The sequence below is a fragment of the Acinonyx jubatus genome, chromosome A1, assembly GCF_027475565.1.
Source record: "Acinonyx jubatus isolate Ajub_Pintada_27869175 chromosome A1, VMU_Ajub_asm_v1.0, whole genome shotgun sequence".
In the NCBI taxonomy this organism is placed as follows: Eukaryota; Metazoa; Chordata; class Mammalia; order Carnivora; family Felidae; genus Acinonyx; species Acinonyx jubatus.
In genome coordinates, this window is record NC_069380.1 from 232328153 (window position 1) to 232355433 (window position 27281).

Sequence of the window (27281 nt, forward strand, 5' to 3'; positions counted from 1 at the left end):
AGACACGAAATGAGAATAAGAAAATATGCACACTTAGAAGAAAGGAAGGCAACTTAATGAGGGCATTTTGGTCCAATTTGTAAACACGGCATTTACAATATTGCAGAAAAAGCTGGTTTTCTTAATGAGCAAAACTAACTCCAGAAGAGAGAAATAGTCTATGCAGTCTAATTACCATACACAGTACAAAACTGTATTGAAGACCTCATTCCTGACAATATAACAGACTCAGATGCTTCAAATAGATTCTACCAAAAGTAAAAGAAGAGAGAATTTCAATCCCAGCTAAATCATGCCAGAGCATAAAAAAATAAGAAAGGTTTCCAACATTAAAAAAGTGCCTTTTAGCACACAAAAGAAAATTGCAGCCCCATGATACTTAGTGATATTAATGCAAAAAAGGAGAATCAGTCGGGAGGACAGAATCAAGTAGCACACTGAAAAAAACAGAAGCTACGTCACCAGCTGTTGTTTCATAGTAGGAATGTCAGGATGGTTCAACATTAGGAAAAGCAGTTTTTTATTTTTATTATTTACATAAGAGAGAGGGGTGGGGAGGGGCAGAGAGAGAGAGGGAGACACAGAATCCGAAGCAGGCTCCAGGCTCTGAGCCGTCAGCACAGAGCCCGACGCGGGGCTCGAACCCATGAACTGTGAGATCGTGACCTGAGCCGAAGTCAGATGCTCAACCTACTGAGCCACCCAGGCGCCCCTTTAATTTCTTAATTTTAACAGATTGAGAACAAACATAAACTGCCCCATATGTGTAATAATGTTTAGCACGTGACAAACTTACCCTCCATTTTGGAAAAAAAGGTTAATAAAATAGGCAGCAGGTGAATATTTATTCTCATCAATATTTTGTGTATTTGTACGAGTTTCTGTGTATATCTATGTTTCTAGATAGATATGGATAGAGACGTTTGTATGTCTATTCAAGCCGAGAAGCCAACATTATGGGAAACAGTGGAAAATTTCCCGTTAAGGGATGGAATAAAAAAGAACTTTACTCATGACCCCTGGAGTTAAGATGATTTTGGAGATGCTGGCTCATACAGTTAGACCAGCAGACGGGATATGAACATTACATCGGGGGAGCAGCTTCAGGAGGTATGATTATGTATCTAGAGAACTGACGGAGACAGAGAGAGAGAGAGGGGGCGACCGCGGGTTGGTGGGTAACCAGGGAAGATACAGCGAGGGACCCAGGCTGAGCTGAGACAGGGCACAGCCGCCCGTGGGAGGAATAGGCACCACCGCTGAGATGGCCTGAATCTGTTCCTGGGGGGGCGGGGGCCATCCCGGGGACCGTCCAGCAGGATGTTCCCAGGACCAGACCCACGGGGGCGCAGAGCTGCGCAGCGGAAGGCGGCAAGGCCCCCGTGGTGAAAGGCAAGAGGGAACCTGGGGTAGAAGGGATCTGCTGCTTACGGGACGGTGAGCAGGTGTCAGGAAGGAATGTGTTTGCAGAGGCAGGAGGCCCAAGGCCCTGGGGGGTGGTTGTGGGGGTAGGGGGGAGGCCGGAGAGGGACGGAAGATGGCCGAGGAAGTCCCGTGGGCTGTGGGGCACAGAGAGGAGCTGTGGTGTTGGGACTGGAAGCCGTGTCAAAGGTGAGGGGCAGGAGGGTGCCAGTCGGTGGCTGGTGGGCGGGACGGAAGGAAAGGAATGTCGTCCTCACGAACAGGTGCGCAGGGAGGGCAGGAGAGACGGAGGGCGTGGGAGAAGGAAGGAGGAGTTGTCTGAAGGCTGAGGACGCCTGAGCACGTTTAGGGACCAGAAGGGGGGAGACACAGAAGGAGAGGAAGGGCCTGTCTGGTGGCGGGGAGGAATGCGGGTGACAAGATGCAGGCTGTCGGCGGAGCATCAGCTTTGGAAGGAGGAGCACGTCCTCTGGATCAAAGACAGGACTGAGCAAGGGGGACCCGTGGCCTGGTGGGGACAAGCGGGGCTGACATTCAGCCTCCCTGCGGAGGGGACCCGAGCTGCACGGGGACAGGGACGCACAGAGAAACCACAGAGCCCATCACACCATCTGCCACCCCGGGCCCGGCTTCCAGCTTGCTTCCGAGGGCAGGTGAAGTGCATCCACAAAGACCAGGAGGTCTGGGACCGAGGGAGCAGGGACTCAGCTCTCCGGACACGGAAAGCACGTGGGCAGAGATGCTAACAGCCCGACTCTGGACGTTGTCCAGGAAAGTTCTTGCCTGTAATCCTCCCCCCTCAACATCCACTCAACCCGTCTTAAGTCCCCTCCCAGAGAGCATCAAGCTGACCTCTGGCCATCACAGTCCCTGGTGGGCAACCTTCTGCTGCCACTTACTTGATCGCTGCAGCGTTCACTGAAGTCCCTGTTCTTTCAGAGCCGGCTCTGCCCAGGGAAGCGGATTCCCCTGCGACTCCTGAGCGCGAGCGGTTCTGGCCGTGCCTCTGATGGCTGCCTGGGGCTCCGGGCAGGGGCCTGGCGACTGAGCTTTCCATACAACGTTAGGAGAGAAGTCCCCTCACAGAGACACAACAGCAGGGACTCCCTGCATGGGTTCTGAACTGTCGCGTGCTTCAAGAACACTGGGGGCGTCGCAGAAGCCGTCTGCGGTCCCTCTGTGCCCTAGGGCTCCGGTTCCAGCAGGTGTGGGGTGGGCCCAAGGATCTGCATTGAACAAGTTCTCCAGTGAAGCTGAGGCTGCTGGCCTGGGGCCCCGCAATGCCCACAGCACCTCAGATACTCTTCCAGAAGATCTCCCCTACTGTCGTCTTACTCTGGTAGGCAGCCGGATCCGAGGGTGAAATCACCTCCCTGCTCCATATCGGTGCCCACAAGCAAAAAAGACTCTGTGTGTGTGTGTGTGCATGTGTGTGTGTTCTCTGCCCAAATCAAAGCGTCTCAGACTTTAGGAACTATGCCTTCAGGATACCCACCAAAACATGGAGCCTAACTTTGTAATCACTAAGGAATCTGGGGGGTCTGGAAGGATTCGTTGTTACAGTGTGTTTACATTCATTGTTACAAGCATCACCAACGATGCTTGAGTGAACTGGCTCCAGAATCTGTAAAAATGGGCTGTTCACTCCATACCTAGGAAAGGCCTCTGCAAGATGACGGATATGAACAGCGTGGACCTGGGAGGTCACCATTAAGTCTGGAGAAGGGTGCACGCAGGGAGGGCGCACGTGGGAAAGACATGGGATGGGATGCACGAAAATGCTCGCGATGACCTTGGGTCAGAGAGTGGTCTGTTTGCAACATTTGTAGCGAAAACTAATCACAACATCTACAAATTTGGGCCTTCAGGAAAACAGACATCTGTCTTGCTGACATCACAGACACTGGGAAGCGGGAGGTGGGGGCCGGAGGGCCCCGACCTCCCGGGCGACATCACCTGACCTCCTATTAGCCCACAGCCTGTCCCCCCACCTGCCCTGCTTCTCCCTCCCTCTCCTGCTCACTCTCCACTGCAAGGCTCGGCATCGAAAGCCTAAAGGGGTGCCCGAGGGCGGGAGGACACAGGCCAAGCAAAGAGCCGACTGTCTGGTTTGTCTTTGATCCGTCCTACAATTGTTGACTGACACAGTGACCCAGAAAACCGAACCAGAAAGCAGAACAGGGGCCCCATAAAACACACACCTGTGTACTTGTGCACACGTGCACACACCCACGCACACACGGAAATTCCCGCCCCAGCAGAGGAGAGAGAGGAGGGCAGACTCCCAGTCCGCCCCCCTCCGCACCGGGGCTCCGCCCCCCGGCTGGGCCCAGACACCACACCTGAACCCCTAGGGAGCGGCCAGGCGTCACAGGGCCCGTGGCCTGGCTGCTTGGGGCCAGGCTTAGGTTATGTTCTAAGAAACTGCTTTTCACAGTTAAGCCAGACCTACAGAGAATCACAGGAGATGAGGTTTTTGTTCTGCCCAAAGACCTGAAAGTCTGTGCCCACAGGCTTGGCTAAGAACAGTCCCATTTCCTCTCTCGACCCTGACTATTTGCCTTAATTTCTGTATGGAGCCTATCAGATCCTTCAGCACTTCCCCCCAGCGCGCTCTCAAAGTCCTGCCCGCCCCTCTGGTGTCAACCCACTGAAGTCACCGGTGTGTCCCCATCGGTAACCTCACCCACAGGAAACACGGCAAGACCTACATGTTCAGCAAAATAGAAGAGCCCCATGTCTGTGTACCGCGTCTATGTGTTTTCTCAAAAGGCTTTCTAGGGTTCGTAATCAGAGACTTGTGCTCACCTTAAGTGGATGATTGGCGGACTCAAGACCTCGGGCAGTGCGTTCTTCGGGTAAAGGCCGGTGTCACGGAATGGGACACAGCCAAGGACAGATGCCAAGATGCCAGCCGGGAGGACAAAGGGAAGACAGACCTCCCACACGGAAGAGATTTCGGACTACCAAACACAATGACAGTTTGGGCATTAGCGTGGGGCGAGCAGCGTCACGTCGGGAGGCCCAGGCTTCCCATGACCACAGGGTGATGTGCTGCTCCACGATCCTGGGCGCTGCGACAGAGCCCGGCCCAGCAACCTGAGTCAGCAGCGGGGAGGCTGAGAAATCAGAAGACATTTACAGGATGCCTCTCTGCATCTTCCTTAAAATGCTGCATCCAACAAACTAAGCCATCTGTTACCCAAACTGAAGCTTCCGGGCGGTACCTCGTGCTCTCCGTTCACACCACTTGTCCCTACGCTGCCTCAACGTCCTGCCCCTTGGCCTTCGTCACACCACAGCTGGAAAATGGTGAGCGGTGCTTTGACCCCTCAGCTGTAGCACTTATAAGCATACACGCCCGTGCACACACTTCTCCAAGGTTCCGCGAGCCCTCACGCAGCGCCCCCCCCCCAACATGTGTCCAGAAACTTTGAAGATGGTACCATCATGCAAAATAGGGAGGAATGTGTTCAGCATCCCTGCCCTGGGGCCACATGGGTAACAAGATCATTAAGTAACTCCCTCTTACTTCAAGAGTTTTCTAACCCGCACTGTCCCGTTTCTGAGGCGGACCGTAACGTTAACAGAAAAGAATAGGACCTGACATTTAGTTGGCTGGCCAAGGTGTTAAGAGCTTTACAGGTATTATCTCATTTAATCCTTAAAGGAACCCTAGACGGTAGATTACATCATTATCCTCATTTTATAGATGGGCTCCCCAAGGCGTAAAAGGCTTAAGTGGCTCGTAAGATCGCAGGTTTCTAAGAGGCACGGCCTCCTCTCCACTCCTGGTGGTCCGGTCAAAAGCATCACGCTGTGTGTTACAGCTCATCTAGGCACCACGGGTCACCTACTCACACGGTCCTTTCCTCCACTGTAAGATACGCACGGAGATATTTTAACCTCTGCTTTGGTTTTTGTTTGAGGCAGAAAGAGATTCATAACATTTTCTGTTTTAGAACGCTTCATACACGGAGAACAATTTTCTAAACTATATTTCACGGCCCGCCGAGTAAAGGCCTGGAACAGGGGAACTCGGATTCTGAACGATGAAACTCACATCCGGGTACTGCTTCCTTCTTTGTGTCCAGAAGCAAGAGGGAGGGGACGGGAGCCCTGGGGAAGCTTCTGGCCGTGGAGGCGTGGAGGACACCTGTCTCTGGGTAACAGCGGGTGACCCCGTACCACCCTTTCCAAACACGGCCCTCACATATAAATCAAAACGGTGTCGAGATCCTGCATTTGTCCCCTTGACAAATATGTCCGCGGTGGCTGCTATGGTACAATGTTCGACCCCTGGACACGACAGCTAATAAAAAGCAGCAAAGGCCACTAATCGACCACCACCCAAGACTGCGCCAGCGCTGTCACAGAACCCAAACACAGAGAAGGCAGCAGAGAACAAAATCAGACATACGCCCAGGTCAGGTGTTACGGGGCCACGAACATCCGGGCCACGGGAAGTGAGAGTGGCGCTGGTCTGGGGCGGTGGGGACCACCACCAGCTGCCCGGGGGCGTCTTGGGGCTCCTCACTGGTGAGTGAACAGGGCAGACACACGCTCAGGACTCAGGCAGGTAAACCCAGGGGACAGAGTCCCTTCCTCAGGCCCAAGGAAAAGTTCAGAACATGAGAAAACTCACAGGGAAGAAACCGGTGCGGAAGAGAATCAAGACCAAAGAGAAACAAACCAAGGCGATGGTCGATTCAGGAGGAATGTTGGAAGGATGAGATGGGGGAATGCAGATGTCTTTCCGCTTCAGGACACATTCCCCTTTCCACGCGGCCGAGGCGCCCAGATCCTGGGCATTCTGAGCAGATTAACTCGAGAGCTTAGGTGAAATTATCCGATCGATCTGCTATGGCCATTCACCTCCACGTCTGCCTCCACCTGATGTCTGGCTGCTTTTCCCCCATGATTAAATCAGATCATGAGTAAAGGAGCAAAGAAAAGGCAGGTTGAGGGGGCTGCTGGCTAGGCCGTCGACGGTATCCGCACGTCCCAGCCTGCAGGCTGCGGGGGCTCACCATCCCCAGGGGCAACATAAAACATTACGGGCCAGGTGCCTATCGGATGGCTCAGGGATGCCCAAATCCTAGACTATTAAAACGGAAACGGCACGACTCAGCCACACATCAAATGCACTTGCAGGTGGCAGGAACACTCCAGCTCTTAATGTGAAATGTATTTCCCCAGCCCGTATAAACGAGAATAGACATAAAAGCGAATTTAAATATTGCTTTCTTTGAGTGTTTTCAAATTTCTGAATATTCTGAGAAAATAAAAATATACGCAGACAGCCATATGCCCAATAGCATTTAGGGTTTCTGGGTTCTGTTTTTACAGCAGGTTATAGATAATTGTGTTTCAGGAGAGCTTCCTGTAGAAAGGGGTCTCCTCAACCATGTAGCTGAACGCTTACTTTTTTATTTTTATTTCTTTTAATGTTTATTTGTTCTTGAGAGAGAGAGACAGAGTATGAGTGGGGAGGGGCAGAGAGAGAGGGAGACACAGAATCGGAAGCAGGCTCCAGGCTCTGAGCGGTCAGCACAGAGCCCAATGAGGGGCTCAAACTCACGAACCACAAGATCATGGCCTGAGCTGAAGTCAGATGCTTAACCGACTGAGCCACCCAGGCGCCCCTGTAGCTGAGTATTTATTAAGACTCAGGCATTGGTTCTCTGATGGAGGGCACATCTGCTAAGCAATTTCTCAACAGTGCTTACAATCGCTCAACTACTTGTCAGAAAGAAAAATCACGTAGTACACAGGAATGCCAGGATCGAACTGGTCAATATTTTTAAATGATCCATATGAACAGGTAAGAGAGGAGGAGCATAGTGTTTAAAGGATACAGTAAGGAAGTCGAAGAGAAGCAGCCTCTAACTGCGGAGAGCCCAAAGCTACCTCCTGCCCATGGAAGGGGGTGACTTTTATGAGCACTGCACTCAGGCTTTACCTCTACCTTTACATGGAAACCGGCTCTGGCCAGCTCTCGGGAAATCATTTTTAAATCTTCACATTTTGCCAAAGTGTCTGGAAGGGGAGTACACGGTCTGAAAGACTATGATTTGATCAGACTATCTCCAAGTTTTCACTAATTCCAAGTGTACAGTGAATTCCAGCTGTGGTCAAAAGCCCTATCCTTCTTTTATGAGGAAACAGAAACCGATCATCTAAGTAAAACTGTAGGAAACCTAAGGAAAATGAGAAGAGAGTCCACAAATGAACGCCCGCAGTCTCTGGGTCTCTGGGGAAGCATGCATCATATCTGCCGCTTGTGCTAGAGATTCATGGATGTGTCGTGAATGAGCACTGAAGGTCCTTGAAATCAGAGGAGGGAGAAGGAAACCAGAGTGGGTGAATTCCTGGGATCTGCTCAGGGTCTAGATGATTCCCAGGTGTGCGTAGGTGACAGCTGTGCCTGGCATGGTCACACTGAGCGTACCGTGTCCTAATGCGCCCCTGAGCCCCAAGGGTGGTGGTCATGGTCATTTACGGATGGCCCTTTGATGTCCTCATGCGTCTATTCTGCTTCACAAGGAACTGGCCAGAATCTCCGATTTCCCTGATGCGCTGACCTGTCCTAAACGGCATAGGGACATGCTGCTCCTCTTGCTGTTGGCAGTCAGGACCATCTTTCCGGTTCCAGGGCAGCAGGACTTGAAGCCCCACAGCAGGAGCAGGGTGGGCAGAGCCAGGCGTGACCATGTGACGGGAACGTGACCTCGGACGGACACTTGAACCCACCGCCCCTGATCTGGGAGGTGTGCCCAAACTGGGGAGCCTCTAGTAACAAGTAAGGATCCCTGCTTCCTGGCAAGGGATAAGCTACCCCATTTCACCTGGGCCCTTTGAGCACACTTGGAGACATGAGCAGGGGTGGACATCACAGCCCAACCCCCCGAGGAAGGTGCTCTCTCTCCAGGAAATTAATCAGGGTGTTGGATAAAGACACGGAGGCATTTTTATGAACTCGGTTCAAAGGTAACCCAATGCAGGGAGGAAAGAATGGAAACCATCTCACATTGGTCTCTGGGACCTAGAAGGCCAAGCTCAGCCTTTAGTTATAGTTTAAAAATACATATATATGCTTTTCTAAGATTCAGAGCATTCTAGCAAAGTAAGGATGGGGACGATGTCATCTGAAGCGGCTGCTGTGACAAGAGAGGGTGATGTCAGCCAATTGGCAGAGTAACTGGGTTGACAGCATGGGGGCCATCTCGGGGCGACCCAGGCTGCCCCGCTGCGACTGAGACGTTCAAGGTCAGCTGGACCCTCACTCCCTGTGCCTCGCTCTCCGGTCCTCTGCGCATTCAGACCTGTGCACACCTGAGTCCCTCCTCTCTCCAGATTGTTGTGTTTTTGAGGACAGAGCCAGCGTATATAATTTTTCTTCATAGACCTCTATCTTAGCATAACACCTCACACATTTAAGGAGGAAGGGCTGGATTGAAGTCCTCCTTCCGTGGCTGGAGTGTGCGGATGCAACACAGTTCATCAGCTGCAACGCTAACTTTTCATGTGAGCTAACGATGATGTTACTGTTTCCCTGTTCAACTCACAGACCAGGGGAATTAAGTAAGTGTCTGCATCTTTCCCCCCTGGCTTCAAGATGTTTGAGGCTCAGATCTGTGCCCACAAATGTTTGCTGACTCCACAAGTGAAGGAATAAACGAATGCTTTGACATCAATAAGATGGGGGCAAGGTTGCCAATGATCCCATTCCATTTTTGTAGCCGTAATCACTAAACTAATGAAGCTTACTTGTACTATTGGTAGATGGTGAAGAGAATATTCTTGGAAAAGTATAAGAGAGGCTGGTTTACAAGCTACTTTTAAGATTCGTCCGAGAAATTTTAATTGTGAATCAGATAAATAGTTTCACTTGAAAGAAAAGCATTATCCCCAGGTATTGCACCGTGCATTTTGGAGAGTTTAAAACATAACTATAAGCCAAACTTTAACAAGCATTTCACTTGGAAGAAAATCAGTGGTTTGAGATTATTTGAAATGCACTGAACCAACTGAATCGGACGCTGATTTTTTTTTTTAAATTACAGCATATGAGGGGGTGCCTGGGTGGCTCAGTAGGTTGAGTGTCCGACTTTGGTTCAGGTCATGATCTCATGATTTGTGAGTTTGAGCCCTGTGTCAGGCTCCGTGCTGACAGCTCAGAGCCCGGAGCCTGCTTTGGATTCTGTGTCTCTCTCTCTCTCTCTGCCCCTCCTGCACTCATGTTCTCTCTCTCTCTCTCAAAAATAAACAAACATTAAAAAAATTAAATTACAGCATAAGTAATTTTGAGAACTGGCTGCTGTCTTTACATTAGAAACAAAAGTCTAGTGACGACATCACCATGTGAAAAAAGTCACCACCTTAGACTCAGATGTAATCAGCAAAGCCAGTTCCTGTGCTAACAGTACTCTTGGCTTCCTGTCTCTCTGTGTTAAGTCCTTATCCCCTCACCTATGTCGAGACACCAACAAAGAGCCCAGGGAAGGCACAACTAAGCAGGATTACAGAAGTAAAAAATGTGGTTGCATCATAAAAGTGAGTGGAAAGGAAAAAAAAAAAAAAGGAGCAGAGAAAGCTTGTCAGAAAAGATGAAAGGCCGGATCTGCCCAGTGTCTTTCAGGAAATCTTATCTTCTACAGAGAGATGGGCCCATTAGAATAGATAAGGAAATGGGATCTTTTTAAAATCATCATCACCACCACCACCACCATCATCATCATCTTTCCTCCACGGATGCCAGGTAATATTTCTTGAATGAAACCAGAGGTGGGGGAGTTTTCCAAGTGTCTCTCTTCCCATTCATTAATTCCCTAACTGGGTCATTTAAATACCTCCTTGTAGACGTCACGTTCACGGGGAGACAGGCTAAGAAAAGAATGCTTTAAAGGTTTCGCAACCCAGGATGTTGGAAGGTCTATGCAGCCAGAGATCTTAAAAATAGAACACGTGCAGGAAAAAATGAAAATGGTGCCTATACCTTCCCCTTTCCCCGGGGGATCGGGTTGAGAATGTGGGCGATGCACTGACAGAAGCCACCAAGAAACCAAGACAGTAGACAAGTGCTCTATCAGATCTGCTGGCGAATTTGGTTGTTCTCTCATACAACTGAAAAAGTGAGACTGGATTCTTTCTGAGTCGTCAGCCTCCAATGTTCATCGTGTAGACAGTTATAATGCAGAATTGAAATGTCCTGGCCTACCTTGTAGAAGTGAGAGACTCCCATAGCACAGAATCAATGAAGCAGTTGATAAACTTTAAGTAACTAAGGATTTATCGGCAGAAGGCCTGTGTCATCAGGTATCAGCAGATCCTGAAGGGCCAAAGTTCAGAAAGGTTTAGACAGTGAATTCTGGTCAAGTGTTTAATCAAGACGGCCACTTATAATCAAGTCTGGGGAACGAAAAGCCTCTGCCTCCAAATAAATCACTGTCATTAACCTCTGGCAAATGACCATGTGATTACAGACTACTGGGAGACGTCTGACAAGTCTACTAAACGTGGATCAAAACATAGCGGGCGTTAAGACCGAACAAGAGGAATCTGAACCGTCAAGTGGTCATGAAACTAAGAGGTGGCCACTCCGCGAGGGGCCTCGCCTCACTACATTTTGGTCTTGTGTTCAGGGGACTGCAGTCCCCGTCAGTCATTAGGTGCTCTATTACGAAAGGAAGATGGCGATTTGAAAACACACCGTGCTTCGCTGGTAGAATAATCTTTGTTAAAGAATGTGAACGGACGCCAGCCAGCGAGACACGGGTACCGCTGGAGTCTGGCAGTGGTGGGAATAAAATGGGGTCAGTGGAGGTGCTTGAACCCCTGCTGCCTGCTGGGTGATCTGGGCCGATTCCCGAGACTTCTGTCGAAGTACCCCTCTGTCTCGGGACACAGGCAGGTCTGGTTTCTGGCAGGAAGACTCTCAGAGGAGCCACATCCTATACGAGGTGGTAAAGGACATGCATCCTGTGCCCCATCTGCTTGCCGAAGGGAGTAACAACGGGGGTGGAACTGGAGAGTGTTACGCCAAGTGAAATAAGTCAGGCAGAGGAAGACAGATACCGTATGTTGTCACTCTTACGTGGATCCTGAGAAACTTACCAGAAGACCATGGGGAGGGGGAGGGGGGAAAAGTTAGAGAGAGGGAAGGAGGCAAACCATAAGAGCCTCTTAAATAACGAGAACAAACTGAGGATTGATGGGGGGGGGGGTGGGGAAGAGGGGAAAATGGGTGATGGGCATTGAGGAGGGCACCTGTTGGGATGAGCACTGGGCGTTGTATGGAAACCAATATGACAATAAATTACATGTAAAAAAAAAAAGAGAGAGAGAAACCCTAATTTCCCACCAACTTTCCATCCAAACTGAAAACAAACAACGCATTTGCTGACTCTACCATGCAATTCTTCGAGCAAATGATTATGGAATAAGTTCTGGGTTGGTGTATAATCTGCAGAAGCATGAGGGATGTTGTCAGATTGGAAGAGAAAGGGAAGAGAAGTAAGTATGATTGGACGTTAATTTTCCCATGTCACACACAGGGGATGCCCACGAACATAGTCTGGTTCCACCATTTCCTGAATGGTATAACATGGCAGCTTGTCTGGCCCCATCCCCAGCGAGGGGGGGGCCCCACGTAATTCTCCACAGCAGTATTTTTCCTTAAAAAGCTCTTCATGTCAGAATTTAAATATGATTGAAATATTTCATTCTTAGTTTATAATGGGAAGGGTTAGCACACATCAAGCACATTGATGCTAACTGTCCAGAACGGTTATGTTTTTTCATTAATCTTTGTTTTCCTCTATTTACTTCAGGCCTTTCGTTTAGACCAACTATTAAGAATGTATGAATTCATTTTTTTTTTAATTTAAACTCAAATTAGTTAACATATAGTGTTGCATTGGTTTGGCTGACGGTCGTAAGTGGGAAGTATATAGCAATCCAGGCCTTCCTATGCAAGGAAAAAAGGTCTCAGATACACAACTTAACCTTATACCTGAAGGAACTGGAAAAAGAACAGCAAATAAAGACCAAAACCAGCAGAAGAAAGGAAATAATAAAGATTAGAGCAGAAATTAATGATATAGAAAAAAAAAACAAAACCCACAAAAACCAGTAGAACAGATCAATGAAACTAGGAGCTGGTTCTTTGAAAGAATAAAACTGATAACCCCCAGCCAGACTTATCAAAAAGAAAAAGGAAGGGACCCAAGTAAATAAAATCATGAACGAAAGAGGAGAGGTCACAACCAACACTTTAGAAATACAAACAATTACAGGAGAATATTATGAGCAATTATATGCCAACAAACTGGGCAATCTGGAAGAAATGGATAAATTCCTAGAAACATAAACTACCAAAAGTGAGACGGGAGGAAATAGAAAATTTGAACATACCCATAACCAATAAAGAAATGGAGTCAGTAATCAACACTTTCCCAAGGAACAAGAGTTCGGGGCTGGATGGCTTCCCAGGGGAATTCTACCAGACATTTAAAAAGGAATTAATATCTATTCTTTTGAAGTTGTTCCAAAAAAAATGGAAATAGAAAGAAAACTTCCAAACTCATTCTATGAGGCCAGAATTACCTTGATTCCAAAACCAGACACAGACCCCACTAAAAAGGAGAATTACAGACCAATTTCTCTCATGAACATGGATGCAAAACTTCTCAACAAGATACTAGCAAACCGAATCCAAGAGCACGTTCAAAGAATGATTCACCACGATCAAAATTTATTCCTGGGCTACAGAGCTGATTCAGTATCTGCAAATCAATCAACGTGATACATCACATTAATAAAGAAAGGGTAAGAACTCTATAATCCTCTCAGTGTATGAATTCATTTTCCTTTTTTGTTTTAAATTCCTTTTTAAAGTTTATTTATTTTGAGAAAGTGCATGTGTGCATGAGCAGGGGAGGGGCAGAGAGGAGGAGAAAGAGAATCCCTAGCAAGATCTATTCTTTCAAGCGCAGAGTCTGACACAGGGCTCAATCTCACAATCTTGAGATCACAACCTGAGCCGATATCGAGAGTCAGATACTTACCCGACTGAGCCACCCAGGCAGCCCGTTATTTTTTCTTCATTCATTCATTAGATTCTTAATTTATGCAAGTTCCCATTTTGTGTACCTTTTTCTAGAACTTAAAGACACAGCTGTCTAAATTAATTAATCATTAAAAGCTGGAATTCGCAAAGCTGAAATCCATTTGCCCATATCAAAACTTGTCTGTTTTCTAAATCTAGAATTTAGTATTTTGCTCCCAAATTTGAAAAATTGACTCGCCACCCTTTGCCAAAGCATATGTCTGGCTCTGGCTGAAAATGTTCCTGTCGTCAGCCAGCGTTTTCAATTTTAGACTTTCGTTGATGGTCCAATTTTTATGGTATCAGGATGACCAAGCCATTGACTGTCATGTGAAATTCTTCTTCCTGACATGCTGTTTCTAGTCATTTCCACCACGATTTGCATAATGTTCCTGTAGTTTCTGGGTGAATTTCAATATAGGACTTCGCAGTAAATTTGAGCAAGACCATTGGACCCAAACCTCAGTCTGCATCACGAGATTTTCAAGGTGAAACTTCTACTTCTCATCACCAACATGATACGTAGAATTTGAGTGACTTTCATTTGAATAATCTCAACTCACGAAACTACTCTTTATCAAATCTTCACTTGGGTGCAAAGCAGAAACCGGTTCACCAAACGACTCCCTCAGAGCAACATGCTGACATAGATGGACGAGAGAAGGCAGGCCCGGCCTTCCGGTGACACGCAGGGCCAATGGCCTCTGCTCTCCCTCTGGGAATGGGGCCCCCTGCCAGGACGTGGTGTGGACCTGTGAGTGCAGTGTGCCCGTGGCCCCTCGGCGCCCCCCCACCGGAGAGGTGTGAGAGGTGACCTACCTCCTCCGCAGGAGACCGAACACTCGGAGCGAATGATGGCCCATGTGTAACGAGGCTGGCCACTGGGCTTCTTCTCACCCCGCAACCGGGGCACCGAGTACTCCCAGGCGACACCCGGGTTCCTTCCCTGAAACAGAAGCTAGAAAATGAAAAGGGGGCAGAGAAAACAAGTTAAAATGGAACTGATAAATATAAGCTAGTTTTTAGATAGTACTGAAGCGACAACGTCAACAGGAAGTTGGTTCCGTGAGAAACACCATCCATCCTCTAAAACGTATATGAACTTTCTAGACGGAAGTGAACGCTCAAGAAGAAGCAAGCGCATCTAGAAAAATGTAGACATTCGACTCATCTGCCTTACGTTTCGTGTGTTCCTCTCTTCAAGGCTTCAAACACCTCTGCAACCTAACTCGGGTATCTGGTTATTTCCCCCAGCGTTTCCTTGGGATCCCCTGCAAATCCCGTCCATCTGAGCCCATCAGAAAGCAATGCCTATAAAGCACTCTCACGCTTCCTGGTGCGTTCTAAGCAGTCAGGACTCATGAGTGGATATTACCCATGCCACCCATCAAAGCTACGGCAGCGTACTTGCCAGTGTGACCGGATGCAGGGGTCTTTGGACGACTGGCACATTCCAGGAGAAAAACACCTATCCGTAAAGATCTCTCAAGTTGAGCCTATCTCAGCACCTTGAATTTGGACTCTTCACCTCCTAGTTTAAAACGCAATCGTATGGACCAGTTACCTTTGCACTCGTGAATGTGTCAGATCGCTGATCTCAGGGAGAAAGCTTTTTACTTTGGAAGCCTCACCATTGATCAGTGGACAAAAATCCCATCTCTGAGTCTGGGAGCCTTTATTGGTCCTGATGTGATATTCCAGGGGGGTCAGATATTCTCTGACACAGCTCTTGGGTCTTAGTTGAGGAAGGTGTTGTAGGACAGGTATAGGTGGCTGCATGGTGAGGCCCCTGAGATGCTCTCCTGTCTGACATCCTGAGCCTTTGCAAATCTTCTTCCATCCAGAATAGTTCCTAATAAGCCACACTCACCTTTGCCCTTGACCTATCTCTGTTCTGTGCCATTATTCGAGCTAAAGCCTGCGCTGGTGGGAGAGAAATCATCAGGGAGAAATAAGTGATGAGAACAGCTCAGGGTCAGGAGGGGAGGCAGATGGGGGATATGTGTGGAGAGACCCGGGGAAGCATCTCCCAGGAAGATACAAGAGGACAGGAGGGGGCTGCCTGGCCCTGAGAGTAGGTGGGGGGAGTCTGGGTGGCTCACATCTGCATACTGGTTGTAGGCTGACGGGACAACATTTGAACCAAGTACTTTAACTGTGCACAGAAAGACAAAAAAGTGGGGCATTAGCCTATCCAGTGCCTGTCACCTCCATCTGCACAGTCTCATGGGGGCAGATTACGTCGCAGGAAGAGCCTAATGGCAGCCTGTGAGCCTCTTCCCTGCACATGGGGGCCCATATGACGTCACTGCTGAGGCTTTGCTTCGGGCTCTCATCCTGCTCCCATTCCACAGGACTCGGCAGAGTCCCCCAAGTGTGCCCGCTTCTCACACCCACACGACGTAAGGGAGAGGGGCCGACTTTCGTAAACACCAGCTGATAAAGACCCAAAACAGGAACCCCGTGATGTGCGTAAATACAAATCGGATTAGGTGCCAGGGGATGAAAGGTAACAAGCCCACCGCCCCCTTCAATGCTTAGATGAGTCTTGCTTCGGACACATTCTCAAACTGTAATCATTATTCTGTGTTCTTGAAGTTATGCCAATGGCCGTCAATCTGCAACAATCCCAGATCCCAGGCCGAAAATCAGAAGGCTGGCACCTACCTCCACAACCAGTGTTTCGTTGGTTGGCCCAGAAGAGGTCAAACTCTCCGGCTCATGGGAGGTCCGTCTATAATCAAACGTGGTGCCTGCGAACTTGTATCGACCCGGCCAGTCCACCGTCCAGTGCCCGTTCAGGTAGTATTTTCGGAGGGCATTGCGCACAGAGATGTAGGACGTCGACACGTTCATTTCACGGATGTGAATACTCCGGGCTCCAGAAGGAATGGTGACCATCTGATAATACTCTACGTTAAAGGAAACAGGAGTGGGAAGAATGTGGTATTTTCATTCAAGAATGCTGACGCAAAATCCCTACGCTGGGGTTCCCCACAACTCAAACCTGAGAATCCACGTTGGGAACCAGGAGAATTTTGGCAATCGGTGCCATGAGGCCTTGAAGTAACTTGTGTTTTTCTTTTCTTTTAATTGAAGCAGAGCTATTATAAATTTCATTGTTCCTAAGAACCACTTTAATTCAAGTAACCTGCAACCACTTTCCATCAAAAGGAAAGGCTTGGGGGGCACCTGGGTGGCTCAGTCGGTTGAGTGTCCGACTCTTGACTTTGGCTCAGTTCATGATCTCACAGTTCGTGGGACTGAGTCCCACGTCAAGCTCCACACTGTCAGTGAGGAGCCTGCTTGGGATTCTCTCTCTCCCCCTTTCGCTGCCCCTCCCCCACTCATGCTCTCTCTCCCTCTTTCTCAAAATAAATAATCTTTATTTTAAGAAAGTAAGTTGGGGGGCGCCTGGGTGGCTCAGTCGGTTAAGCATCCGACTTCGGCTCAGGTCATGATCTCGCGGTTCGTGAGTTCAAGCCCCGCGTCAGGCTCTGTGCTGATGGCTCAGAGCCTGGAGCCTGTTTCAGATTCTGTGTCTCCCTCTCTCTGACCCTCCCCCGTTCATGCTCTGTCTCTCTCTGTCTCAAAAATAAATAAAGGTTAAAAAAAAAAAAAAAAGAAAGTAAGTTGGGGCACCTGGGTGGCTCAGTCGGTCAAGCATCTGACCTTGGCTCAGGTCACGATCTCACGGTTTGTGGGTTCGAGCCCTGCATCGGGCTCTGGGCTAACAGCATGGAGCCTGCTTGGAATTGATTCTCTCTCTTCCTCTCTCTCTGCCCCTCGCCTGCTCTCTCTCTCTCTCAAAATAAATAAACTTAAAAAAAATTTTTTTTTTAAATAATTAAGGAAAGGCTTGACAGGCGGAGTAGGGAAGGAGACTGTCGGTCTTTTCAGGACCCTTGATGCCTGCTGTTGCCACGGAAACCCCAGGTGTCCCCTCCAGGAAGTTCTGGTTTACATCTCCCTCGTACTCCTCGTACTCACGGTTGGCGCCGTGGTGCTTGGTGTAGAGCCCGTTGTGTGTCGTGCAATCTGAGTTATTCCCCCTGCACACACCACAGGAGTCTTCCACGGCATCAGATCCAAGGACGTTGTCACATCCCACTCTCTGGGGGACCGGGGCCACACGTCATTCGTGAAAGAAAAGACGACAAGAGTGAAGTCACAGAGCTCCAGTGAGAAACCTCCCCGCTCCAGTAGAACATTTCACCAACACAGAGTAGTTAACAAATATTTATTGGATACCAAGTATGTGCACAGCAAGACTGAAACTCTACTCTCAAATCCAAAGGAGGAAACCCTGAGAGCTGTTGTCTTTGGCATTGCTACACAATCTTAGAATCTCGAGCCCTAAATTAAGGGGCGCCTGGGTGGTTCAGTTGGTTAAGCGTCTGACTTGTGGTTTCTGCTCAGGTCACGATCTCACAGTTTTGTGAGTTTGAGCCCCGCATTGAGCTGTGCACTGAATATGAAGCCTGCTTGGGATTCTCTCTCTCTCTCTCTCTCTCTCTCTCTCTCTCTCTCTCTCTCTCCCTCTCTCTCTGCCCCTTCCCTGCTCATTCTCTCTCTTTCTCTCAAAATAAATAAACATTAAAAAATTTAAAAAAAACCCTGAGCCCTAAATTAAATCTATCAGATTTCATATTGGAGATTAATGGTAAATTTCAGATGGACGCAAAGCACAAATTGATGAGCAATGTGTCCACGTGAGGGTCCCTGGAATGTGCCGCTGTGCCTCTGAGTGGCCGTGTGCAAAGGAGAGAAGGAACACAGGCTGCCTGGGAATTATTCCCAGCAGTAAATCATTTAAAGGGCATCCTTGTTCATTGTCTTAGAATTTTAGGGGCCTTTATAATTTCTATGATGCTTACTAGCTTTATATTTACTAACAAAGAGTTTAGTATATACTTGTAAAAAACCCATTCAGAAATGAATCACAATTCCTCCATAATTCCTTGCTGGAAATTCTTATGGTCAAATGCATTTCAGAATTCAGAGGGTTTTTTTTTTTTTTTTTTTTGGATTTTAGGAAGGGAATTAACATATTATGCACATCATGTGGAGTCCCAGCAGGGCCCAGGGTAGCACTCAATGAAACGCGTAAAGGATGTTTCTATGGCAAATCACGTACATCTTCACACGAAGCGAGATCAATAAAACTGACACATAGCCTCACACCCGTCGAGGGCAGGTTTCGCCAGCAAACAAATTCAGGGCATCCTGTATTGTGCAGCCCAATAAACCTTCTGTGTGACGGCTTTTGGGATTTCAGAACTACATCTAAGGGACTGTGACACTGTGTCGTGACGAATACCTGAAAACAATGACATATTTAACAAGCCCACTAATAATTAGACAAAATGGACAGAGACTCGGCCATTTGAAATCTGAAAGAGATCTCGACAGAACCGAGTGTGATCTTCACCTACGAAAAAGGATTACACCGTGCATGTCCCAGTGCACGACTCAACCTGACTACGGTCATCTCACTTAGAGAAGACCAGAACGATGACCGAGGTGCTTAGACTCTGTGAGTGTGCATACTGAGCAACTTCAATGAAAAACCCATCGATCGTGTGCAACGTATGTGATCTGGTCACGCTTCCACTTGGTGTAATAATAGAATTCCTTCCCCGTCTCACCCCTGCCCAAGGCAGCTCTATGGCCACTTAGCCAACAAATCTTTCCCCGTCTGTCTCCCAAGTCCCTGCAGGATGCCAAGTGATCTCTTGGCTCAAAGCTGCCCCTGGTTCCTCCGCTGCCCAAGCTACTACCGGCTGACCCTGCCGCTCAGCTCCATCCAGGTCCCAGGGTCTGTTCCACCAGGACAGGAGGATAAAAATCCTCCGTGCGCTCCTTCTCGCTCCCTCACCTCCCTCGGCACCCCTGCCCTGCCTGCCCTCCGGGTGCTCGATGCCTGAGTCGGGTCCTACCAACCCACACCTTCTAGCACGACCGTGTTCCCAGTCGGCTCTCCCACACCTCCAGGCCAACTCGCCCTTCCCGATCTAGCTCGGAAGCTCCCTTCTCCAAGGAACCCCGCAAATCCCCCAGATCCACATCGGGGAGAAAATCAGCTCTCCTCTGCTCCCCATCCTCCGTGGGCACCTCCACTGGGACAAACCACCTGTGTCCCTGTGTGTGTTCATCCGGCTTTTCCCCCCCCACCGGGCTGTGAGCAGGAGGGAGAGGCGGGATTTAAATGTCTGGTGTCTTTAGCCCCTTAGAGGAATGCCTGACACAAAGCAGACTGTCTGGAGACGTGTGTTGAATGAATGAACGATCATTATTACCTCACATATCCCATCTATACAAACATTACGGCTATCCTCCGAGCATGGAGTCCCATCTTTGACTTTATTTGACAAAGAAAAGAAGAAATCAAATCCTTCTGCGATACAGTAGAGTTTGCATAAGTGCTGATCTTAAAAAGAAATACACACACAAACACAAATAAGAAAGATACTTAAGCTCTGATCACTTTTGTTCTAAATTTTAGATAGACTTTTTTTTAAGCTTTTTCTTTCTTTCTTTTTTTTTTCTTTTGCCCATAAAATAACTCCCACACAATAGTCATTGCAAAGACATTTCTTTTATGGTTGTCTCATGAGGCTTGGTTTTTCCTTTTAATTTTTAATTTGTATAAGCCTTCACCATTCTTACTCGACGGAGTCCTTTACTGTCCTTGTTTTTTACTCAGTGGTTGGCACATAGTAGGCATTCAATAAATATTTGTTGACTGGAACGACAACATCACTGTTCGACTATTTTACTAGTTTGATGAACTATTCTCTTGCAGAAATGCAAAAGGTCATTACTATTTTGTAGCAATATACACAATTCTCACAGGAAAAATGTAATAAAAGAATTCAAATAATCACGAAATTTATTAAAAGCTAGTGCATTTGGGGTGCCTGGGTGGCTCAGTGGGTTAGGCATTCGGCTCAGGTCATGATCTCATGGTTCGCGAGTTTGAGCCCCACGTCAGGCTCTGCGCTGACAGCTCGGAGCCTGGAGCCTGGAGCCTGCTCGGGATTCTGTGTCTCCCTCACTCTCTGCCCCTCCCCCCACTCACACTCTGTCTCTGTCTCTCTCTCTCTCAAAAATAAATCAACACTAAAGCAAAAAAATTTTTAAAAAGCTAATGCATTTGATGAAATTTATAATATTTTTAAACTGATAAAAGGAATAAATTTTAGATGAAATCTTCAGAGAATGATGTTTTCTATAAACACAATGATTGTCAAAAAATACTGATACGTGGGGAATGTAGGTATCACCGTATACTTAAGAGTGGCAGAGCCAGTCGATTTCTTTTGATAATCTATTTCAAAGATTTTATGATTTATGTAATTAACATGAACTTTTTCCCCTTCGTTCTTCTTGGTAAAGAAGGGCTGAGTTGACGAAAATATAGTCTGCCTCAGGAATTTTCATGGGCTCAAGACTCATCCACAAATATTTTCTTTATTGTACAGGAGGAGACTCCATTGAACAACCCTAAGAATCAAGGCAAGTATGTGCTTCCATGATTAATGTGTTTATGTCCTGAAGAGCACACGTATTTTGGCCCCAATTTCAAACTTCTTTCTCCTTTTTCTCCTGCCTACTTAACTCTCACTGGCTTACATTTTACTGAGTCTGGGAGTAAAAACAACCAAAAATGCTCTGTGTGAAACTGCTTAAACTTCTCCTTCCAGAATTTACTGACTTCATAAAGTTCTTACCATGAAAACATTATGCTTATAAAGTCAGATGAGATTTATGTATGTCTTGACCGTTGCTTGGACAGTATTCCCAGTTTCAAAGAGCGAGGTGACTAGGTATTCTTTGGATTTCTCTTTAAATTATGTCAGCGGAGCTACCAGGTTCAAGTTCTTTCAGTCTTAAGAACAGTAAGTACTTCTCTCACACTGGAGAATAAAATCTTACATATGGTGCAGATAAACTTCTTGGTTTAGAACCAGAGTTTTGAATATACTATACTTGAAAGTCAACTGCTTTTCCAAAAGATACTAAAATTTTTCTTTCATTCTCTGGCAATTGTAAGTGTTCGATGGGTGAGATCGCCCTCAACTACTGTGATTTGTAATTAAAAAGCACTGATCCCTTATCAATAAACCATCCGTTTTGAATGTTTTATCACTTCTTTGAAGATTTCACGGTATGACGCACACACTCTCTATCTGCTTGTTAATTTCTGGCCACACCGCTGGTCAAGTTCAGGTACGAAGCCAGCGGCCAAGGGGTTAGGCAGAAGAGCCTGTGACAACGACCTCACATAGCGATGTGGTCTATCCGAACACCACATTTTCAACCACGTAATTCTTTAAAGAGTTTTCAGTCACGTAATTCTTTAAAGCATGAGGCTATTCCTAGAAGGGGGGATTTAAGATTTACCTTGCACTTGAGTGTATGGCTTCCACTTGTAGTGCCATCCTCGGAACCGTTTGCTGTTGTACTCGGCACACTGTGCCGCACGGAAGTCAACGCTATCGTGGGGACATTTCTGACTGTTGCAAAGCCTCAGAGTCCGAGCTGAGCCCTCACAAAACTTCCCTCCGTGCGATGGTCTGGAACATACATTTCGCAATTAGAAACCCTACGGTTGGGGCGTCTGGGTGGCTAGGCTGGTTGAGTGTCCAGCTTCAGCTCAGATCACAATCGCATGGTTCGTGAGCTCGAGCCCCGCGTCAGTCTTGCTGCTGTCAACCCAGAGCCCGCTTTGGATCCTCGGTCTCCCTCTCTCTCTGCCCCTCCCCCGCTCACACTCATGCTGTCCCCGAAATGACTGCACGCTAAAACCAAAAAGAAGCCCTACATTTCACAGCTACTCTCCCCTCCCTGGAAATTAGGCTTATTGAAGAGATGAGCAGATCCTGTTATGTTGTTTTCAGCGACCAAGTAAGAAAAGTGTACTTCTAAGGGACCCTGGCACTTTCTCACCCATTAACGACGTGGGCAGTGTTATTCACAAGGTTAGTAGAGCCAGTTAGGGTGTGGAAATGGATCTGCCGGCATCTGTGCGCCACCGACTCCCAGCACCCCTGCAGAAGGCAGCGTGACGTTGCCGTTGTCTGCACTCATAGAGGAGGGACCGCTAAGGGAGGGCGGCTCTCCCAGAACCACACAGTTGACAGCCGGCAGAGTTGAGACTGCCATTCAGGGACTTCGCTGAAGTCACCTTCCACTGGTCGGTGCTGATGGGAAACACCCCCAGCTCACCCCCTAGAATTCACGTGGACGCAGCCATACGATGTGGCGGACCCACTGAGCATCACATGATAAAGACAGGACTGAAGAGCCGTGATAGGAGTCATGTTTTAAGCAAAGTCAGGTGCAAAGGGAGGATTTGGAAACTCCTCTACCCCAGCGCACTGGGGACCGCTTCTGGTGTCCCTGTCTTCTCACAGCAGGTCACAGTGAAACCACATGTTGCAAAGGTAAATATATTTCATGAAGAACCCAACATCTGGCTTTTTTTTTCCCACGTGAAAAAACGGTTCTTCCTGATTCTTATTCATTTGTGTTCTCCATATCTTCATGATTTGCATACTCATTTTAGCCAGACCCTTGGTATTTCGTAGAAATGTGGCTAAAATCCACTTCCTGAGTATCGCTGCTGGGTCTGTTATCACGTGCTATGGTCAGGTCGCTTGAAGCATCTTAAATTATACCAAAGAGATATCGCTGTTTGAGAAATACTTGACTAAAATGACTTTCCTGCTCAGTGATGCTTTTTAATTCCGGCATAGCCAACACACAGGGTTCCGTTAGTTTTAGGTGTAGGACAGAGTGACTCGACACCTCCATGCCTCACCCGATGCTCATCACAAGCGCCCTCCTTAATCCCCATCACCTGTTTCACCCATACCCCCTCCCCCCTTCCCTCTGGTGACCATCAGTGTGCGCTCTATAGTTAAGAGTCTGTTTCTCACTTTCTCCCTCTTCTTTTTCCCCTTTGCTTGCTTCTTAAATTCCACGTAGGAGTGAAATCATACAGTATTTGTTTTTCTCTGACTTATTTCACTTAGCACAAAACTCTCTAGCTCCATCCATGTGGTTCCACCTACTCAGTGATCCCTACACAGCTACGTGACGTACAGATCGATATTACTGAATTTAGGTACACACGCGGCTTGGAAGGTTCACAGCACAGAAATCACTCGTGAGGAGGGAAGTGAGGACGTACTTACTTGGGATTTGCGCACAGGCGGTCTCTGTGAGACACCCCTCCTCCGCAGGTCCTGGAGCAAGGGGACCAGGAAGACCAGTCTGACCAATGGCCATGCGTGGGCTTGGGGCCTTCGTCACCATATTTCACACACTGTCCTCCCCGGCACCACTAAAAATTAAAAAAGAGAAAAAGGTTGACGTGACTCATGGGTGGATAGGCGGGTCCAGCACCGCTGTGATGTCAGCCATGGGGAGTTTGGTAGAACGTGCAAGATATCAACATCTGACCTTCAGGTAAGCGTATGATACAAATACAGTGAGTGGATGTTGCTTCTTTTACCTTTTGCAGCCTAGCACGGTTTATAAATCCCCGTAGAGGGAAGATACACAGAAGAACCATTTTCTAGCGTACGAGCTGCTGGAATTCAGCACATGTAATTAAGTGGTGTTGCGCGAACGTTCAGCCTGATCGTGCGGCTCTCAGGTGAGTGAACTCCAGTCTCTCCGAGAACAACGTGCTTTTCATAGCTCTTTGAGAGCAGACAGGGCCTCGGGTAGAAACATCCAGCTGGAGGTTCCATGTGACTCAACACCTTGTCATTTCTGGCCGATGCTCTGTGCCATCACTCCCAAGCACCTGGGCTCCAAGCCCGGAGCCCAGAGGTTATCGGCGGACGAGGGTCGGAGGTCACACTGCTTCCCGGGGAGATAACACAGCCCACACAGAGCTGCACGTGTCCCCACATGGCTGGAGATGCCATCAGCTGTCCCTTCTCAAGAGCAACGCTCATCGATGTCAGTTCATGCCCAAAGCCATGCGTTGTCTTTGCTTTCATCACACGTCAAGGCTACACATCTCACGTGGTGTTCAATGCTGTTGGTTTTCCACCCATGGTTTGGTGTAGACTTCGACAATCTTCAGGCCATCTGCTGAGAGGAGAAAAGGAAGTTGCTCGTCCCTTGCTGCTGGCCCGCAGGGACCAAGCAGAGTCTGGCCTGAGGGCTGTGGGGTGAGGGACAGGGTCAAGTCCCCTCCCGTCTGGCTCCAAGGTTAGGGCCACCGGATTTGTTCCGAGAGAAAAAATGGTACTTTACAAGAGGAAAATAACAACACTTCAATTATTCATTGTTGTGTCGGGTGAAAACGTTATCAGATGGCTGCCACTTGACCTTTGTTGGCAATTACAAGTGGTTTGATTTAACACCATTCAAGGAGGGAAACTTGAACATAAGAAATTCTGAGCACTGAAACCTCATCCATTCAATTCTTCGATTCTTTCCCACAAACAAAAAATAAGTCTCTCTTTTGTTACCTCCCTGCCCTCACCCCCAGGTGCTAGAACAAGTCCTGAAATCCCCCTGACACCCTCAGCCCGGTGAGGGGTGCACAGGAGACAGCAGGGCACCTGCTCCTCAATGGCCTCGAGTCAGAGGAGAGAAGTAGCTGAGAGAAGCAGAGGGCTGGCTCCTGTGGGCTCTGGGCAGGGCCCTGCAGCTGGCAGAGACCGGGAGGGACCGGGAGGGACCGGGAGGGACACATCAGGGGTCTGCTGTGGTTGTTTTGTCCCATTTAAAAAAATCACCCGGTCAGAGCTTTCTCACACACAACCCAGAAAATGTGGAAGCAAGAACCAACAAGTTGAAGCTCAGAAAATATTTCCAGGTTTTAAAGCCATTCGAAACAATGCTTCTGTTACAGTTTTGGTCGAGCCAACAAGGTGACAGGTGTTTGGGTCCAGTTGCTTTTGCTTCTGGCATGTAAGGGTTACTTGAAGAAAATGTGGTTTCACTCTGTTTTAAAAGTACAGCAAATATTTACGTTTATTCTTCCAAATTTTGGGTTTATCCTTTCTTTTTTTTTTTTGACGTAAGAAAAATAACTGTACAGATGACGACTTCCTTTTCTTTTGGTCAGTGAGGGCCCACTGCACATGCTCCATTCGTTCTGCTTGTCCACCTACGGGATGTCTGCAGATCATCTGCTGCAGCGTGCAGATGGGGCTCTCCTTCTGCAGGTGGGGTTCTTCAGCCACTGCCCTCTTCACGCCACATCTGCGTGGCTTCCGGTCTTCTGCTGTCGAAATTGCTGCTGCCGTTGGTATTCTTGCCAGTGAAATGCTGCTGCTTTCGTCCGAATATCCTTACAGGACCGTCCCTTTACAAGTTGCTTTTAGGGGCACCTGGGTGGCCCAGTCGGTGAAGCATCGGACTCTTGGTTTCGGCTCAGGTCACGATCTCACAGTTTGTGGGTTCAAACCCCCGGGTTGGGCTCTGTGCTAACAGTGCAGAGCTGGCTTGGGATTCTGTCTCTCTCTTCTCTCTCTGCCCTCCCCTGTTCGATCTCTCTCTCTGTCTCTCTCAAAATAAACTACAAAAAAAATTATTAAACAAAAACTTTCTGGAGGTCTGAGGAGAAAACACCGTAACTTCTCTGAAGGAGGTTGGAGGGGGGAATGCACGTTGGCATGAAGGTACAGGGGCCCAAACACGTGCATCCACGTGCACACCGACTTTATGTATCAAGTCCACGCAGGTCACAGAGCTGGGGAGCCCACCGTGAGCGGGTCGGGGAAGGGCATGTGTTAAGTACGCACACGCCATTTCCACCGAAACACCAGTTTGGTTTCCAGGACCACCCCACGTTTCTCACCATTTGTATTTTATTCATGGACAACGTGGTGTTCGAGAGAAGGCTTCATCTTAGCAAGCGAGATGTCACGATACATGCTCGTTCCTGCTCTGATACTGTCCCCGGAGTCTGCATGGCACCTCCAAACCCAGCCCACACGGGAAGCACCCTGATAAGATGCAGCCGCTGACTCGGGAAGCAGGGAGAAAAGGAACCTCAGTATTAGTCCTGCTGCCGTGTGGCCTGGGGCAGGTGACTCCAGTGCTCTGAGACTGTGTGTCCCCTCCCCCCCCCCCCCCCCCCCCCACCAAGAACCTTAGCGATGATGCGTACCACCAGGCTGGGCTGCTCCAAAAATCTGATGTGGTCACATGGGCCAAGCACCGAGCACCGAGTGTCAGATCTGGGTAACATGAGAGCTGGTTTAATTCTGCATTAGAGGCCCATGATTGTTAGCGGGCTAGAATCTGCTTTCCTATGCTTTGGGCTGTGGTCCCAGCCCCTTGCCCTGGATTCCCCTGGCATGAGAACAAAGGAACCCAGCGTCCTTCCCTGGAAAGGTTCTTGAGTGCCCGAGGGGGGCCGCGACAGACTCGCCGTCACACGGTGGTCGTCAGGGCCACCTGTATTTGAGGTACTCAGGATAGAGCTTCATGCTACAAAATGCAATCAACATCAGCCCCATTTTCCACCACGCGCAAGCCTCACAGGCAGCGCAAGGTGGAAGGAAACAGGCTCCCGTCCAGGAGAAAAGGGTACAGAAGCGGCATGGTTGTAGCCAATCACCCAGAACGCACCGACCGGGACCGGCCAAAGCACTGTGACACTGACGTCTGGGAACACACGCTTCTAGACCGATAAAGCTCAGGGACACACGGCAGCCAGTAACACAGGAAGGCACGCAATTAACAGCAAAGGGAGATTTCACAGGAGCGCTGA

The 27281-nt window shown here is 48.4% G+C and overlaps 1 protein-coding gene across 2 annotated transcripts in view; it reads right to left on the reverse strand.

Annotated features, from left to right (window-relative positions):
* Window positions 1–27281, reverse strand: part of ADAMTS16 (ADAM metallopeptidase with thrombospondin type 1 motif 16) — a 160088-nt gene that overhangs the window by 49781 nt on the left and 83026 nt on the right. For both annotated transcript variants that reach the window (XM_027073837.2, XM_027073843.2), the window contains exons 12-17: window positions 23734–23882; window positions 21938–22110; window positions 19831–19961; window positions 17522–17645; window positions 16199–16443; window positions 14351–14489 (exon numbers count right to left, since the gene is read on the reverse strand). In XM_027073837.2, coding sequence (XP_026929638.2) covers window positions 14351–14489; window positions 16199–16443; window positions 17522–17645; window positions 19831–19961; window positions 21938–22110; window positions 23734–23882 — 961 coding nt within the window. The remainder of the gene's footprint in view (window positions 1–14350; window positions 14490–16198; window positions 16444–17521; window positions 17646–19830; window positions 19962–21937; window positions 22111–23733; window positions 23883–27281) is intronic.